Raw genomic sequence first — 19,538 nt, 5'->3', positions numbered from 1 at the left:
AAACTTTGTGTTTCACCTCGCATTTTTAAGATCTTAAGAGTTGACTCCTGTTTCAGTCTTGTCGTTTCTCTACACACTGGTTTGTGCTTCTTTGTCTATGGATTAGCTCTGTAATCCAAACAAAAAACCCTGTTGCCCTACTTTTGTTTGTGAAAAAAAAAACACTTTTATTGTGTATGATAAGAGATGAAGACTTACTGAAGAATTCAAAAGCACCACAACAAGCAGCAACTCGTTTAACAGAGGAAGCAACATTAATCTCTTTCATATTCCTGGAACACAAAATACCTCATAGGATCCACAAAACAACCCGAAAAGATCCAGTGGACCAGTCAAATCACACTGAACACCAGAATAAGCAATAAAAAACTCAGTTAAAGTATAGAGAAAGCATTTTTAATACAATACAATCCCCATCTTTTATTATGGCTTAACATTTTCATTTTTAAATATTGCTAACAGCTGATTGTCTTCCACAAAGCTGATCATTAAACGACAAAGTATCAAAAAGTAGGCATGAATTTTTGGATCAAATCGTAATAAAGGTATTTTAACAAGTGATGTTCCTAAGCTGGTTTGAAATCACTAGAGAACAGAAAACAATCAGTCAGTGATTCTTCGTTACTCATTTGCTAGAACTCTTGATCCTGTTTCTGTGGGTTTAAAGGCAGCCCACTCATCCACATCACTATTTCCTGTCTTCCCTCGGTACAAATTTTAGTCCGTGGTCTCCGTTGGCGTCGTAGTTGTCGTAGGTGGGCAGTGATGGCCAGTCTGGTTGGTAGGTGGTGGTGCTGTACACAAACGCCTCCATGATGCTTCCAGGCGACAGCTTCTCCTCCTTGTCCGCCATCTTGACTTCCAGCTCCACCACAGTCCGCTGGTACATGGTGGGAACTTTCTCGAACCAGTCTAGGTATTTCAGCATCTTTTCGTCCACTTTGTAGATTTCCCCATGAATTCTCTTGCCTTGACCAGGAAGGTTGAGGAGAAAGACAAGGTTGTACTTGGTAGCGATCACCAGTGGAAACTTCTGGACGGTGACGGCGGGACAGAGGAACTCGGCCTTTCCATTATTGCTGTCTATCATGTAGGGGTGATTGGGTTGGCCCCTCTTTAGGGAGCCGTAAACAAAGATGTGATGCATGAAGACTGAAGGCACCTGGGAAATAAAGGAGGATAATTGATATAGTTCTGGTTTGTTCTGCATTGAGTCAATATTATTGACATATGTAGAAAAAATACAACTTTAAGATGCAGTATGTAAATTTTATAAACTATGGTTTTTACATATTTGTTAAAACTGTTGCCATGTCCTGACAGTCTGAGATGGATAATGAATAAAAAGATTGATCTGAAGAAATTAACACAACCAAGCAGAGCCAGGAGGAGGGGCTTACTGCTGTCAACCAAGCTCAAATACTCACTGCTAAATGTGCTAATGGTGGAGAAAAACATTAGTTCAACAAGAAAACAGCTTATTCACAGTCAACTGCAGCTTTAAGAAACACAAAAATCATCCACTTTGAATTTAGAGTCTTGAAATTAAGCCAAAGTATTTCAACATTATTTGATTCCACATTATATGTTTACATAATTCTGTCCCTTGTGGCCCTCCACACACAAACATCAATATTTAAAATCTGAAGAAGGACGTAAACTGATATATTTGGAAGCATTAAAAACACAGAACTGAACTCAGATTGGACTGAGTTGATAAATGAATAACACTGCAGGAAACAACCAACACGGAACTGAAGTCTGCACTCGATAATCCAGCATTTCCTCCATGCAGTTACAACCAAGCATTAATAATTTTGCTGTTTTTACAGAGAATCTTTAATTATGCGTTTATTAACGTCTCAAATCGTAAAATAAGAGCAGCAGCGACAGAAGCGAAACCAAACACTTGCAGCAGCCTGTCCGGTTTAATGAGCCATAAAGATGACGTCACGGTCCTAATCCGATTTTATTAGTCATCCCGGCCTCCGTAGTTTATGCTGAGCCCACAACGACTGAAAATCACAGTAAACGTAAAACAGACTCAAAGGTCTTCTTACCTTCAACAAACGTCAAGAGTAAAACCAGGATATTGGCTCACGCATGCGCACACCTGACGCCGGTCACACGTCTTTCTCAGCAGTAGAAAAAATGGATTCTGGGTAATTTATCAGCAAAATCACACCCGAACACATAATCACTCGTTTATTATTTGCCTTAATGTTAATTAAATTAGATTTAACACAGTTTGACCTCAACCGAGAGTGAAGGCGTCTTACTGACACCTGCTGGAATGAGAAGGTACTGCAGGAGCGAAGAAACCACCTCTGCTTAGAAATTTGACCAAAAACATCTTGATAAGACCTTGTGCCACTCATGGAAATGGCAACTGTTGGCGTGTCATTTTCTTATTCTGTTGAACCTCAACTCAAAATGACGTCTGATTTTTTATTGGTTAATTGTCAGTAAATCTTCATTTATCCTCTTTACAGTTTCGGATTGTTTTAGTGGCTTTTTCAGACTTTAACAGAAGATACTAACATTCTCCACATGTGAATGTTGTGCATGAATGGACACATAAGTGCCCATAAATACTTTAGGTGTGTGTGTAAAGTTATGTAGTTGATATGTAAGGACATTGTGTGTGTTTGAGATGAGTGAACTCTGGTCAGGAATTCCATCAATCTGTGGATCTGAAAACCCTCCTGTGTCTGGAGAGCCAACAGCTACATGATCAGAGACATGTGGATAGAATAAGAGAAGAAAATATTAGTGAAAAACACCACAAGAATAGTAAAGAGAAACACTTGAAACACTAATTAAATAATAAATCTGTGAGTGATCAGTGAACTGAAGGACATAGGACCTTGTTATTTTATGTCGTCTATTTTTTATTTTTTTTGTCGTTTTTTTCCATTTTTTGACGACATACTATAGTACCATGTGAAGTTTTAAAACTTCACATGGAACATGTATTTGAACCCTTTTGAAAGATAATATATGAAACATTGACCAACTTATTTGATGTGCGAAGATGGTTTTTGTGATGTCATTCAACAAAATATAATGTCACTTGGTTTTCTCAATTGTTTACTGGGTGATGTTTTCATGATTGTGTAGTTTTGTGTCTTTATGATGTAAAGCACGATGAACTTTGTTGTTGGTGAAATGTGACATGCAATCTTGACTGATAATTAAAACTGAAGAGCCTGTTTCCTTGAACCAAGAGTCATTAGTTCAACCTGTCAGTGAATGATCAGTGAAAGTACCCTGAAAGACACTTGTTAGATGAAGATGAAAATACCTCAAGATATGTGCAAGGCCTGCTTGAGGCACGGTTGATATTTGTAGTAGTTTGAGCAGAAGAGTGCTTGGTTGGCTCAGTGGATAGAAACTGGGTTTTGGTTCCTGTGGTTATGAGTTCAAGACCTGATTCAGTTTTTCTTAAAAGTTTAACAAGGAAAACTGACTGTGATATTTGTAGGAGTTCGAATGGCAAGTTTGGCAGGTGATCGGTTGGCTCAGTGGGAAGGGACTGGGTTTCGGTTCTGATGGGTCTGTGTTCAAGACCTGCTTGTGGAGTGGTGTGGAACACAGTCTGTATCCAGAGTGACAGCTAGACTTTTAAAGTTTAACATGGAAGACTGACTTTGAAGTACTTGTAGAAGTTCGAGCAAATCAAAGGGTCGGTGCTTGGTTGGTGCACTGCATAAAGACATGGCTTGTGGTTCCGATGGGTCTGAGTTCAAGACCTGCTTGAGGAATGTGTGAAGCACATGTCAGGGAGGCTTTTTAAATGGGAAGACTCAATAGGGGGAGAGAGAGAGGGAGAAAACAGGACTACAGAGCGAACGTAATGAGCGTACGCTGTACTAAAAGTACGCTCGATGCGAGCGTGGCGGGCGAAGCCGCCACGCTCGCTTTAAGACAGTTGGGAGCGTAGCTCGCTTTCGCTCGCTACGCTCTTTGGGGGAGGGGCGGGGGATCCACACTCTTGATGGAGCGTAGCGAGCGAAGCGAGCTACGCTCGCGACACTCTTAATAGAGCGTAGCGAGCTACGCTCGCCACACTCTTAATTTTTTTTCTCTCCCCCCCCTATAGAGCTCTTGTAGTCTTGTTCTCTCTCTTTCTTTCTTTTCTCTCTCCCCTATTGAATCTTCCCATTTAAAAAAAAACCTCCCTGACATGTGCTTCACACATTCCTCAAGCAGGTCTTGAACTCAGACCTATCGGAACCACAAGCCATGTCTGTATGCAGTGTGCCAACCGGGCACCCGCCCTTCTATCACTCGAACTTCTACAAGTACCTCAAAGTCAGTCTTCCATGTTAAACTTTAAAACTCTAGCTGTCACTCTGGATACAGACTGTGTTTCACACCACTCCGCCAGCAGGTCTTGAACTCAGACTCATCGGAACCAAAACCCAGTCCCTTCCCACTGAGCCACCCAAGCACCTGCCAAGCTTGCCGTTCGAACTCCTACAAATATCACAAAGTCAGTTTTCCTTGTTAAACTTTAAAGGAAAACTGAAGCAGGTCTTGAACTCATAACCACAGGAACCAAAACCCAGTTTCTATCCACTGAGCCAACCAAGCACTCTTCTGCTCAAACTACTACAAATATCAACCGTGCCTCAAGCAGGCCTTGCACATATCTTGAGGTATTTTCATCTTCATCTAACAAGTGACTTTCAGGGTACTTTCACTGATCATTCACTGACAGGTTGAACTAATGACTCTTGGTTCAAGGAAACAGGCTCTTCAGTTTTAATTATCAGTCAAGATTGCATGTCACATTTCACTAACAACAAAATCGTGCTTTACATCATAAAGACACAAAACTACACAATCATGAAAACATCACCCAGTAAACAATTGAGAAAACCAAGTGACATTACATTTTGTTGAATGACATCACAAAAACCATCTTCGCACATCAAATAAGTTGGTCAATGTTTTATATTTTATCTTTCAAAAGGGTTCAAATCCTAGAAAGAATATCTATTTTGTCAGCCTCTTTCAAAGTTACCATTGTGTAAACACGAGAAACTTCAAAGGTCGTTTTGTCCACAGGTTAAGGCATAAGACCTCAGACACAAAAGATGCGGGTTCAAATTCTTGGTCTGTAAATTAAGTGGATATTGATTATTAGTTTGGTATTTAAAAGTTTAAGACCTATTTAAATCGGTCTTCCATGTGAACTTTTAAAAACCATACCTTAAAACCTCTGAGACCTAAACACAGTCTCTATCCACTGTGCCAACCAAGCACCTGGAAATCTTGTGCCTCCAACTCCTTCAAATACCACAAAGTCAGTCTTCCATGTTAAACCAACAGGACCAAAACCCAGTCTATATGCAGTGAGCCACTCAACCACAAGCCAACCTTGCTCCTCCAACTTCTATAAAGTCAGTCTTCCATGTGAAATTTTAAATTCATGCCTTGAGCATCAACATATGTTTCTCAAATTGGGTAAGATTGTGTGGTCTACAGGTGAAGGCATTACAATTCAAGGACAAGGGTTCAAATCCTGGAAAGTAAAGGGATAGCTTGAGATAGGAGGTTAAATTTATCTATCGCTCCTCTGGCAATATTTCTACTCCTTGCTATAGTACATTTTTACACAGACTGTAGTTGAAGATTTCCCAAACTGCCATTTCAACCCACAGCACTTTATTGTCTGGGCCAACCAAACTGAAAGCTGTCTACTTTTGTCTTTGAAGACGATCAAAAACCTAAAGGGAAGCTTAAAAATTGAATAACCTTGTTGCTTCATATCAATAAAGTTGTCAGGACAACTTCCTGCTCCCAGGACTTGAACCTGCGAGATCCCAGTCCCTTTCTTTCTGTTCTGTTCTCTGTTTGCATACAGAGAGGCGATGCTGAAGAAAGCAGGGAAAGTTGAGCCAAAAGGTAGGAAGAGTGTAATAAAACAGCGGATAACGGCTGCCGTTCCAGTGTACACAGTCAAAAACCTGATCTGCCAGTTGGATCTTAAAGCCTGTGAACGTCTTTCAGAAATGTAGAGCACCTCATCGGCCTGGCTCCTAATTTTGTGCATCGTTCCCTAGATGGTCTCTTTCCCCTCGGTCCGACAAGCTTTAACTTGAGGCGGCTAAACAGAACTACTAACTTTGCAACTAAGTTACGAGCGTAGTGGGAAGCCCTCTTGGGCTCTGGTCGTATAGCGGTGCAACAGTGGAGGCAGGTCAGGAAGTCATAGACCAACAGGAAACTGATCCACTGAATAAAGGCCTCTTGCTTATTTATAAATTTAGATTTGTCATTTGAAAGAACAATGGTCGGAAAAAGCCTCTGTTACTCACCAGGGTAAAATTACTCATTGCTGTTTTATAATTCTGCACACATGATATTGTACTTTAGTAAAATCACAGTTTCACCACTTTTTAAGAATCAGCAGGATTCCAGCCCTGCACCTGTAATCAAATATGCATGATTCACCAGTGACCACCAGTGGAAAACACTATTAACAGTCATCCCATCGAGTTCAAACTGATGTTAGGCCAGTCAGAGTTCAGTTTTTGGTCACTTTAGTGTTTCAGATTGTCTAACATTGTTGAAATTTCATGTCTTGTTTTAGTTCAGGAAACTGTTGCTCAGAAAATATCTCTACCGATGTAGAGGCCTTCAGTGACAATGGCACAAACAAATATAAACATGTTTTCTTGTCACAAACCTTTAATAATGAACCTTATGACCTCTGTCCACTTTCTGCACGACAGTAAAGCATAGACCAGGCCATTAAAATGGAGGCCCCTGATTGGTCCCGCTCTCCCACCTTTCAGATGCAGAGCTGTTGTGCCTCTTCCACACAGAAAGAGACTCGAACCCGCGCATCAAGTGGAAGAAGAAGACAAAAGATGTCTCCTTCGTCTACTTTGAAGGAAGCTTCAGAGGTTCGTTTTAATCCCAGCTGCGTCCCACTCATACATCAGATAAGCTGATTTAATCATCAACTACTGATGAAGGTCAGTGGTGTGGTGGAAGTTTAACCTTCCATCTTTAAGTCTGAATTGTAATGAACACAAGCTCTCAGCAGGCAGATCCTGTTAATGATTGTCTTTGACCTATTGCCACCTCCTCCACTTCATTAGCCAGTTGTGGCTCTTGCTTCATTAAGAAGCATGTTTATTTGAGCTTCAGCTCTGAATGCTAACACTATGAAACTGGCAAGTTAAGTTAGTATCATTGATGCAAATCCACTCATCATACCCAACTTTTCTGCAAATTTGACCAAATCCTTCGTTCTGTTCTCAGTTTCAGAACCTCTACAACTGAGAAAACATCCCTTCAGTTCAATATCACTTCACTTGTTTTGACTTAAAACCAGCTCTGAGTAAAGTTGACTGCAGCTGAATTTGCTACTGTGGGGGAAAAAAAATTAAAAATTGCAAAGTCTTTCTTCTGCAACATTCTCAGCTTTCAAGACCTTCCAACATTCCTCCCAGGTCCCTTCGAAGGCCGAGCAACCATGGTCAGGACGACGATGACCCAGCAGAGAGTGACCCAGCACAGAGTGACCCAGCAGAGAGTGACCCTGCACAGAGTGACCCTGCACAGAGTGACCCTGCACAGAGTGACCCTGCACAGAGTGACCCAGGAGGACGCCAGAGCACCGCTGCGAGATCAGCGCGTCCCTGGACACGGTCAGCCTGGGCGAGACCAATGTGACCCTCAACGTCTTGGGTAAGGAACAAACATAAACTGATTTTTGTTTTTTGTTTTTGGACAAACCAAAGTTCTGACTCACCCTTTCTTACTTTGTCACCCAGTGCCACTGCAAACTCCCACATGCGAAGTCCCTGCCTCGGTGGTGACGGGCTCGGCGGTCCAGCTGCGCTGTCGGGACCAGCAGAGCGTTCCGCCCGCCACGCACTCCTGGTTCAAGGACAACAAGTCAATCAGCAAGCTTCGTCACGCCAACGCGACCCATCTAATCAACTCCCACACGGGAATACTGGTGAGGCCGCATGCAGATGAGGGGAGAAACAGAAGGCGGCTCGAGAATTTATGACCGTCTACTTTAAAGCCGAATCTTATTAAACTGAGGTTAAAGACAGAATTTTAAATGTTTTCAAATTCAGACCATCTATATAAAACCTCTTTTTCATCATCTCAAACTGAGCCCAGGTTTATTTGTATAACACACAGGAGACAGCTGGAAGTGCTTTACATCATTAAAACCAGGCTAAGCAGATGAGTTTTCACTCAGGGTTTCATCTTCTGACAGTTTGTTCCAGGTTAGCAGTGAGTAGAAGCTGAATGCTGCTTATCAGCATGCAGAACAGACCACAACCTGGGTGGTCTGGAAGGTTGACGCAACAAGTCTTTAATGTATTTCAGTGGTAAGAGTATTTGAAAGTGTTCTACCTTAGAACCGCTCCATGGTTCTGGTTTTAGTGAGAATGTGAGCGCCAGCATTCTGAACCAGCCGCTTTACTTTGTTTTACTACTTTTGGTCTAAAATATGCTAGAAAAACGTGATTCAAACATGACTTTGTGTAAAATCCATTGTAACATTTCGTTTTGCCAGGTGGTTAATTTTCTGGATTCCCAGTTGAAGTTTTGCTTTTCCGCAGGAGTTCAAAGCAAAGAGGACAGCGGTCGCTACAGCTGCCTGGCGTCCAACGGCTCGCCCAAAATGTGTGAGGCCGAGCACATGACCAGAGGTAAGGCTGTTCTGTTTCCCCGTCTGAAAGTCCCGTCTCTCTGGTTCCGTAGAGGACGTGAACATTGGTCTTTTTGTTTTCCCGTGGCTGCGTCTCATCTGGAAGGACACAGAGGGAAGAAAATCTCAAACTGACAACGACTTACCAGTTAGTTTTCATGGAAAACCTGCAGAGATAATTGACTTTCCCTGCAAAAATGTTGGGCCTTCCTGTTCTTATCAGCTCCATTTTGGTCACTGGACTCAAACAAAACCCCTCAGACGTTTCACCTTGACAAATAAACACATTTTGTTCAGCATAAAGAAAAGGATCAAATCTTACAAGTCATGCAGACATACAAATGTAGCAGGACGTCTTCCTGCAAGCAGACTAAAAGGAACAACATAAAATCATATATCCATAATACTTCAATGTTTCAATGTGACTGCTGCTTCACCAGAACACATGTTTCAGTTCAGAAATGGGGATAATCTCCCTTCAATTTCTGCAGGATTAAAAACATCTCCATCAAACAATCTACAGAAAATTTGTCTCTCTTTCCTCTCGTGCGTAAATATGTTTACAGAAACAGAATTCAAACCCCCCAAAAAAATTCAAAACATGAAAGGATGACTTTTATCAACACGATTCCTCTTGGCTGTCATGTATTTTAAAATATTGATAATTGTCCTTCCAAATCAGTGAATCCTGGACACGGAAGATGGAGCCGGTGCTGAGAAAGACGTACTTAGAAATGATTCACTTTGAGTCTGAACTGCTCATTATTGTTGTAGAAGACGTCAACTTCCGTCCATGAATATCAGATATAGATTAAAATATTAACGCCCCCCAAACCTAGTTATTATATTCAAAACAGCTTGAAAGAAAAATGTAACTCTGAGGCAAAGAATCCTTGATCTACAAAATCTCTGAGAGGAAAAAGGATCCATGCGATGATATGTATCCTCACTTCTCACAAATTCTGAAAACAAATAAAAATCTCTTATTCACTATCTAATTTATTAATTTTGCATCTAATTAAGTAATTGAATGAAATAATCATCTCAGTCCTGCACTCTATGAAGTCTCATGAGTTTTTAGAAATATTAATTATTTGCTACAATTTATCAAGAGTTTATTAAAGAAATGCTATTATTACATTTCAGGCAACAAAGTGTTTATTGTTCAAAAAAGAAATCAATTAGTTTGTAATTAGTTTGTAAATGTTACTCAGTGTTTTAGTTTCTGTTGCAAAGGGAGAAAAGTTCAACTTTTATTTCTCTGCAAATTTGAGTTAATAGAGTTGTTGGATAAATTGTGATGTTATTAATCAAATATTTGTTATTCTTTATAATGTATCTTTTCTTATTAATGTTATATAATAAAAGCATATAACATTAATTATATGCTTTTATTGTTTAATTTCGTCTTAGAATTAAGAATGTTTCTGTATTGTTGAATTACTCTGATTCCTTCCTCAGAAAGCCTCACTGAAGGAAAGCAGTGACAACAGGTTTCTGCAGGGTTATCTCACAGCGTGAACCAAGGCCTCTAGAAAACTGACTGTGAAAATGTACAACTTGCTCTGTTTAACCCTGTGTCTGGAATGAGACTATAAAGTGCAAGATACCTTGTGTTTTAGTTAGTGATTGTCTTTGTAGCCATGTGATGAAGTGTTTTCCCCTCCCTTTAGAGTAACAATGTTCTTTGTGATTAGGGATCCTGAAAACAATAAAAAGAGAGAAGCAGGAAAATGTGGTTTCAGAGCAGCAGGAGATTGTAACTGAAAGCACATCTCTGTCTGTTCTCCTCGCGAGTAAGAAAGAATCTAAATCTCTTGTCTTTCCTGTGTTTGTTGAATCTGTATTTAATAGGTGTTAAACCTGACAAGAGTGAAACAAAACTAGAATAAAGATAGAAAACATTCAGTATTTCTGTTTTGCTGAAGCAGTTATGAAACAGAGCCGCTTTTTTCATGGCTTCAACAGAAAACCAACAAAACAAACTATTTTTATTTTTGATAGTAGATTATGAGCGCTCACTGCCCTCTGGTGGTGAAATATTGCAACTACAGATATTCCTATTCATGGTAATTTCTCAACCAGATCATTTGTTGAACTTAATTTGTTCTCATTTTCACTTTTATCAGTTCACATAAAATAAACGTAAATTAAAGTTTCTAAAGAGCGACTGCAAAGTTAATAAATGGAAAATAAAATAAAACTTCAGAAAAATCCTCCCAAAAAGATTAACTGTTGTTAATTTTTAGAATCAAGGCCTGAAAAATATAAACAATGAAAATGTGCTTATGATAAAATCCAACCAGCTGAGATCAGAGCATTGAGCAGGATGAAAATATCTAATGGAGAAAAAATAAACATAAAAAGTTAAATTTTAAAACATTACCAGTTATTACTTAGTAAATTGTATGACTTTTATGAATGAATCGTATGAAATTGTATGAATGAATTTGTGAATAAATTTATAACACATACAATGATATGTTGCTGCAGTTAATTTTATTTCAATACCTTTATCTGTTTGAAATGACTATAGAGGAATAGGAAAATTAAATGTTGGTGGTTGAAAACTTCAGCAGAATTTAATTTGATGCTTTTGATTAAACATTTCAGGGAGAAAAAAAGGAAAACTAAAACTTATTATTTATTATGAACGCCAACCCAGAATATTAACTCCTTTAAGCTCTTAATGTGAAAGAACATACCGGAAGTGAATGTGGTATGTATAATGTGCAATAGAAATTTCGTTGAATCCTGTTCAATGACAATAAATGCTATTCTATTCTATATTGTCTAACTTTATATAGTAGTTACAGTTACCATCTCGGTCCACTAGAGGGCACTAATCGCCCTGCTCTGAGAGACGTTCAGTTTGTTTGTTGTGCATCAATCTACTGAATGTTTCCAGGATGATTTAATCGATCATAAATATTCTCCTGGCCTCAAACCGCAAGCTCAGCGTCTAAACCAGAATTGGAGAGTTTCGTTTCAACTCTTATGGAGCCAAAGCTCCTCTGAAGCTGCTGCTAGAGTCTGTTAGCATCGCTAGCATCGCGATAGCCGGGTCTCTGCGGGTTGTTTTCAACTCTGTGGAGCTCCTTCTTCATACTGACCGATAAAACACTGATTGCATGTTAAAGTATGGATAACAGTTATTATTAACTTAAATTATTAGTGTTAATAATAATATGTATCATGAAAAACGTGATCAACTTCACAGAAGTGAGAAACCAGCTGCAGCTCAAAAACTCACCTGTATATTCAGTGCGGGGTATTTCCGCCGTCTGGTGGCCATAGTGGGAACTACAGCCGTAATAATGCTGCGTTATTTACATTTAATATCCAATTTATATAGAGAAAAATTAACGATCTTCTCACCCAGAAGATAAATAATAAAATAATCAAAAATAATATTAAAGCCATTTAAAGAGTTTTAAATCATAAAAGATAGCTGCTGTGTTAAAACTCTGTACAGCTTTTTTCAGTGACACTTATTTGCTGACTGATAAAAGTGAACATTAAAACAGAAACAAAACATCTGACTGAAAAATTTATTTGAAAAATGTCTGTAGTTACGAAAGCTCACCACCAGAGGGCAGTAAGAATTCCCTCAACCATCATAAAACTGATCAACTTTATACATTTCACAAAACTGTTTCTAAAAACTAGTTATATTGACTTAATTCTGTAGACAGTTATCTGCAGAATTAAGTTAGGATTCGTATTTTATGATTAAAATCATTCGAAACGCAGGGTAAAAACAACTACTTAGAAATAATCATCATATTAGAGAAATGTACTTATAAAACATTTTTTATTCAGTTAAAATTCTTACAAAATATTAACAATGAGTAATTTTGAGAGTCAAAGTCTGGAAAGTCTTTTATTAGTCATGAAAGTCAACCAGCTGAGATTAGAGCAGAATAAAACCATCTAATGGAAAATAATAAATAATATTAAAATTAAAAACTCAAAGAAGCTTTTAAAAATGTTTTAGCATTTTTAGTTTTTTTTGCCAATTTGTCAGTGTACTGCCCTCTTGTGGTGACACAATGTAACTACATACTAAAATCATTTAGACCAGCTTAATTTAAAGTTCTATGATAATAAAACTTTGATCGATTATTAGTGAACTGAAGGTCAGTCGCTGCTGTTCAGAATCAGAGTTTAGATCCGAAACTTCTGACAATCAGCTTCTATGTAAAACAAGACGCTGCTAGTCTGTTAGCATCGCTAGCATCGTTAGTTCCGCTCAGAGTCTCTGCGGGATGTTTTCAACTCTGTGGAGCTGCTTCTAGTTCACACTGACAGAGAAAACATTTAAATGAACCCAGGAGAAGAATTTGCCTTCATTTATATCATTGGGAATCAGTTATCCCGCTGGTTTGAAGCTGGAAACCAGTTAGCTTCCGCGCTAAAGACTCGCATCATCCAGCAGCGAGTCTTCTTTATTGGTTACCATTGCGACCAGGAACCTCAGCAGTGAGTTCAGTCCCTCTGGTGGCTAAACGTGGCAATTACAACAACAATAAAGTTGGAAAATTTACAAATTCGTTTCCTGTGAGATCTTTCAAAATAAAAAACCGGGAAGTAAAGTAACTACTGTGATAGTTTGAATCAGCATCACTAAGAAATTTGGAGGAAACATAATATTTATTAATGAAACGATTCTCATGGATTTTATTTAAACATCTTCAGTCTAAATAATGCAAAAAAAGCTGCTGCGTAAAATTAGAAGCTTAAAAATTCTCAGATCAACTAAAATGTATGTTTCTGATTTCATTAAAAGAAACTGTCAAACAAAATTTACAAACTTAAAATATATTTGGATTCATTGTTAATTTGAATACAAAAAGCTGAACAGCATGGAGGATTAAAATAAAGATGTAGTTACAATATTTGTACAAAATAAAATGTATAAAACCCCCCACCAAAAACATTATGAAAAACTTTATTAACTCATCATTAAACACAGAGGAACCCACGTTACATTAAAATAAATATGAACAGAATAATATGAACCAGTCACCACGTTATCCCATGAATTCAGAATAAATCAGCACAACCACAGTAAAGAGCCTGATGTGACATATTGAGTCTCCATTCCCCCTAATGTTCTCTAGATTAACTGGAAAACTGAAAAAGTTCACCACCAAAAACAAACTGAGAAATATTAAAGCACTGAGAATCAATGACTATGATGAAAAACTTTATTATTTAAATACTTTTAGAATGACTATAAAATATATATGTATATTTATTCAGATTAAAAGATGGATGTTCCTGAAAACTGCTCCAAGATCAGAGTTTCTGTGGGACATCCAGTTCTAAACTGGTTAAACTGGTTTCTGTGGTGGAAGCTGAAGTTTCTCTGCCGTTTCCAGTAAAACATCTTTTTATCTGTGGATCTTTGAGGAACATTTTCATGTCAACAGAAGGAAGCAGCAGCAGAGAAAAGAGGTTTGAAGTGTCTTTCATGACTTTAAAGCTGAACTGGAAATGATTCCCATGTTTCCATTCTCAGACCATTTCTGGTTCCAGGATGAAAATGAACCACAGAGAAAAAAGATCAACTTTCCAGTTGAATCCAGTTCACATCAAAACTCCATGAAGCCTCTAAATGGAGCCCAGTTTGAATTGGATCTTTATTGATCCAAAGAGACAAACAATATCAGACACTAAATGACAGACATGAGAAAATAAACAGGAGGAAAATCTTTGAGGTCAGAGGTCATCATCTTGATCCAGAGTCTCTTTAGACTCAAACTGCTGCAGCTTCAACCTGTGAGGATCAGCAGGACACAGAGATGTTCTCTACTTTACAGAGATCATCAATATGTCTTCCACCTGCAGAGAGAAGAAGAAAGGAGAGCAGATCAGTGAGTGTTTCCAGCAGCAGTCAGTGACGCAGCACATCCAGTAGATGGTTTCCAGTCAGACTGATCTCAGAGCTGTGACCAAGATGAACCTGATCAGTTGTTTCCTGTTGAACTGAGAGAACAAGCAGGTCTGAGATCAGATCTGCTGCTGTTTGATGAATGAGGACCACTGTCTCTAGACATGTTGGACGGCTGGACGCTGGAGTCCAGCTGGACGTCCTGGAGACATGGACACAGCAACAACACAGCAAGCTGCTGCTCCTCTGATTGGCTGATTGCTGTGTCCAATCAGGAAGCCTGAACCATTCTCCTCCCACTGAGAAGCTGCAGCTTTACTGGGAACACTGGATCTTTGCTTTGATGCTGACTGGGTTTAGTTCAATATGCTGACAGCAGCTGGACTCACTGCAAACATTTACTTACTTTACAGTTTTTACAAGATCCTTCAGCTGCTGAACATCTGATTCTTCCAGGTTGTTTCCTCCCAGGTCCAGTTCTGTCAGACGGGTCGGGTTGGACTTCAGAGCTGAGGCCAAATAATCACAGCTGATCTTTGACAACCTGCAGCAATTCAACCTGAATAAAGAATAAAAGATGTGAACCAACAGGATGCAGGTTAACCAGTCCAACAGAACCAGTTAAAGATTCTCATGAATATTAATGCCAACAAGCTGCTGCTCCAATAAAGACCTGCTGACTTCAGAACCAGAACCAGAACCAGAACCTGGTACTGGGTCATGATGTGTTGGAGGATTTTAGTCAGTAAAATCATTCCAGGTTCTGATCAAAGTGTTGAAGCATCAATCATTGATTATTGATTTGTTCCTGTCAGATTCCAGGAATTCACTTTTCTAGACTGGATGACCTTTGACCTGCTTGACCTGAGGGGGATTTCTACACACTGGGGTCCAAATGCTGTCCTGTTCTGACCTCAGATCAGCAGGTCCAACTCAGTTACACAGAGAAACTAAATTAAACTCTGGATCCAGGAACAAACTCAGAAAATATTGATTAGATCAGAAGAAATGAACTTTGATTGATGATCAATTATATAGAATTATTCACAGAAATATCAATAATTGTATCATTAAAATACCCCAATATCTCCAGTCTGCAGCCTTCAGTCTGTAGAAAACCACAGAGATCCTTCAGTCCAGAACCTTCCAGGTTGGTGATGAATAGTACCAGTTCTGTCAGATGGGTCGGGTTGGACTTCAGAGCTGAGAACAGAGACGTCCAGCTGGTCTCTGATAAAATGCAGAAACTCAATCTGAATAAAGAATAAAAGATGTGAACCAACAGGATGCAGTTAAAACTGAAATATGAACAAATCAATAATAAAATGTATAAATTAATTTCCCTGAATGTAAAAGAAACATGATGAAGTGATTCTAACATCTGATCCAGTCAAACTGGTTTAAAGAGTCCAAACCAGCAGAACCAGAACATTTGATTAACAAAGAAACTCAAAGTTTTCTATCAGTCTGGATGAGTTGAGCTATTTCTGCTGGTTCCTGATCATCAGACCCGACTTGGTAACTGGATCAGAACCAGTCAGGTTCTTCATTAATGGCCTTTGGGTTCCTATTAAAGCTGCTGAAAGTCAATGGAGGCCATTATTTCCTCAGGAGACGGTTCCTCTCTGACCCGGCCCAACAGAACCACAGCCTCAGGACAAAGCTGAGGAACCTGCTGCTGCTGCAAACCTCACTTTCATTCATTGCATCTAGATTTGCTTTTCTACAATCAGTGGTTTCTTAGACGTTCATTAATGAGGATTTGAACTCGTCAGTGTTTGTGGCTCTGGAGGATCAACATTTCATTCTGATGTAAAGAATCAGAAATAAAACCATCTGAATCTTTACCAAACTGAAACATCTCCATCATTCATTCACAGCATTTCAATTATTTTACTCATTTTGTTCATCAAAAACATTTTAAAGAGAAAAACTGAAAAACAAAGTTCAATAATGTCAAAGTTTGAAATAAGAAAATAATTAATAAGATCAAATGTTTTAGAGATTTTATTCTCATGATTAAACAGGTTGTTTTAAAATAATATATATTAACATTAAATTGGTTAACTATTGATTAAAGTATCAAAAAATGATTTTATTGTATAAATAGAAAAAACAAACCTCAGTTTCTTCACTCTACTGACTGAATTCTCCAGGATCTCAACCAGATGCTTCATATCAGAGTCTCCACCTTTATACATGTGGATCTGATTATTTCCAGTTCAGTCAGATCTGGGTTGGACTTCAGAGCCGAGGCCAAAACTTCACATTCAGCCTTTCGGAGCGAACAGCCACCAAGTCTGTGATTAGAGAAGAAATAAATTCAGTTCTAATGAAATCAATCTGGATCATAAACAGACTAAAATATGATAACAGTGATGTCATCATCTGATCATCATCTGATCTTCAATCTACTGAGTTTGACCCCACAGAGAATCTGTGCAGTTCCTGGTTAGAGTCCAGGTTCTGGTTCTGGTTCTGGTCCAGGTTCTGGTTCTGGTTCTGGTCCAGGCTTCATGTCCTCAGACCTTCAGCTGCAGTCAGATGTTGAAGATCTTCTATCATCAGTGAAGGAAAGTTCAGTTTCTCTGCAGCAGCTGATGAAGAGGCTGACTGAGCTGAATGAAGGAAACGACTGGAGATGATGGAGAGGAGGAGGAACTGCTCACAGCTCTGACTTGGACTAGACCGTTTAGATCTTCCACCAAGCAGGAAGTGAGTTATAAATGAAGTGAGCAGAACAGGAAGTCCAGCTGCTGTGGACCTCTGGCATCTCTGGGTTTGTTGAGCCAATATCTGCTGCATCATCATTAATAATAGTAATATATTGTATAGAAAACATGTTTCCCAGCAGCAGGTTATTAAATGCTGCCACAGAGGAAACTGGGAGCAGAACAAACACATGATGCTCCAGTTCTGTCTCCGTTCATCTGCTGGATTTGATGCTTTAACAAAGTAGAAAGTGGACAGTCGTCAACCTGCTGCAGCTAAAAGCTTCACGTTGTTCTGGTCGTCCTGCAGAGCAGCAGCAGAACCGGTCCTGCTGCTCCTTCGGGTCAGAACCGTCCTCTCAGACTGTGGATCTGAGAGGAACTGGGACAAACTGGTTGGAAGAGGGACACATGTCTCTGCAGTGGTCTGTCCATTGTCTCAGAGGAACAAAGGTTTGGATGTCAGGAGAAATTGTTGCTAAACTCCTAAAGAGCTGAAGAGCAAAACCCCTGGAGGAGACGGAGCGTTTGGGTCCAGCAGCATTTCATGGTGAAGCAGTGAAAGTTTCCAGTCACTAGAAGAGGCTGGATGTCTCCAGAGTTGAAGCTCATGTCTCTGCAGGTCTTCATGGAGGACAGCTAACAGCTTCAACAAAGGCTGCAGATGAAGAGTTGATGAGGAAAATGGTTCCAGCTCTGGAAGCAGATTCTCAGAGCTTTGGGAGGATCTGACAGAAACTAGAACTTTCTGGAACCAGACGACAAAAACCACATTTTGGTCTCATTTACAAACTCAGAGGAAAACTAGAGGGAGGAGGAAGAGGAGAGGATGATGAAGATCAACACTGTTCACATAGTTTATAAATAATGCAATAGTTTATTTTAATGATTAAAATTTGATTAAACCTAAACGATTATAAAATCTAAATGATGGAGCAGCGGCTCAATGAGTGAAGAGTTTAAAGTTTAAAAGTTTCTCTGGCTGATTGGATCTTAGAGAAAATAGATTTTCTAGAGTTCAGGGTTTTCTATTCATTTCAACCTGAAAACTGATAAAAAGTTTAATATTTTTAAAATGATCAAAATGTGTAAAATCCAGAAGCTGCATCTGTCCTGGATGAGCTGAATGTTTAGATGTTTGATTGGCTGAAATAATCCAGAGGATGAAGGAAGTAGATAAAGAGCAAAAACATCCAGAATCAACTTGAAGACAGAAGAAGAAACAGGAGGACAATAGAGCTGAATCAGCATCACACAATGAAAACATCTGGACTCACCGAGCCTTTCTGCAGTTCCTCACAGCTGGAACCAGTCTCAGTCGTCCAGATTCTGATGTGTTTGTACTTCTCCAGGTCCAACTCATCCAGAACCTCTGACATCTGCAGCATGAAGGCCAGAGCTGAACAGTCAGACTCTGAGAGCTCCTTCCCTGAATCCAGCAGCTGTTGGATCTCCTGATAAAATGAGACGTCGTTCATCTCCAGCAGACAGTAGAAGATGTTGATGCTTCTGTCAGGAGAAATTTTATCAGAGTTCATCTCCTTCAGGTTGGTGATGATTCTCTGGATGGTTTCTGGACTGGTCTCTGTCTGACCCAGTAGATCTTCTAAGACTCTCTGGTTGGACTCCACAGTGAGACCATGAAGGAAGCGGACAAACAGGTCCAGGTGGCCATTTTGACTGCTGAGGGATTTCTCCATGACTTTCTTCATGAACTCATCTAGAGATGTTTCTCTGTATTCGTCTCCCAGGAACGTCTTGATCTCCTCTGACTTCCTGCTGGTGAAGCAGTGGAGCATGTAGACTGCAGCCAGAAACTCCTGGATGCTCAGATGAACAAAGGAGTAGACGGAGACGTCGCATGTCCCTCTCTCTTTTAAACATCTCAGTGAAAAACTCCTGAGAACAACGCAGCATCTTGGATGTTGATGCCGCACTGTGTGAGATCTTTGTCATAGAAGATCAGGTTTCCCTTCAGCAGCTGATCAAAAGCCAGTTTTCCTAGAGACTCAATCAGCTTCCTGTTCTCTGGATCCAGATAGATTTGGTCTTTTTTCCTCCATCATACTTTTCCTCCTTGATTTTGAGTTGAACCAGCAGGAACTCTATGTACATCTCAGTCAGAGTCTTGGGTAGTTTTCTCTCTCTCTGGTCTTCATCACATCCTCCAGAACTTTAGCAGTGATCCAGCAGAAGACGGGGATGTGACACATGATGTGGAGACTTTTGGATTTCTGGATGT

At 39.5% G+C, this 19,538-nt stretch overlaps 1 protein-coding gene and 1 pseudogene across 4 annotated transcripts in view; one reads left to right on the top strand and one right to left on the bottom strand.

Moving 5' to 3' along the window:
* Positions 1–375: 375 nt before the first annotated feature.
* Positions 376–19,538, bottom strand: part of LOC129353782 (gamma-glutamylaminecyclotransferase C-like) — an 86,215-nt gene continuing 67,052 nt past the window's right edge. The window contains exons 2-4 of one of the 4 annotated variants that reach the window (XM_055023223.1): positions 8,836–8,959; positions 7,772–7,899; positions 376–1,162 (exon numbers count right to left, since the gene is read on the bottom strand). In XM_055023223.1, coding sequence (XP_054879198.1) covers positions 689–1,147 — 459 coding nt within the window. In that variant the 5' untranslated portion in view covers positions 1,148–1,162; positions 7,772–7,899; positions 8,836–8,959 and the 3' untranslated portion in view covers positions 376–688. Of the gene's footprint in view, positions 1,163–2,060; positions 3,197–7,771; positions 7,900–8,391; positions 8,649–8,835; positions 9,113–19,538 lie in introns of those variants that run through there. The other 3 variants (XM_055023224.1, XM_055023225.1, XM_055023222.1) reach the window with 3 other exon arrangements.
* LOC129353797 (junctional adhesion molecule 2A-like) lies at positions 4,246–8,824 on the top strand (annotated as a pseudogene).

This window comes from Poeciliopsis prolifica, unplaced genomic scaffold, assembly GCF_027474105.1.
Source record: "Poeciliopsis prolifica strain line A6 unplaced genomic scaffold, Auburn_PproV2 SCAFFOLD097, whole genome shotgun sequence".
In the NCBI taxonomy this organism is placed as follows: Eukaryota; Metazoa; Chordata; class Actinopteri; order Cyprinodontiformes; family Poeciliidae; genus Poeciliopsis; species Poeciliopsis prolifica.
This window is presented reverse-complemented; position numbering and strand designations above follow the sequence as displayed.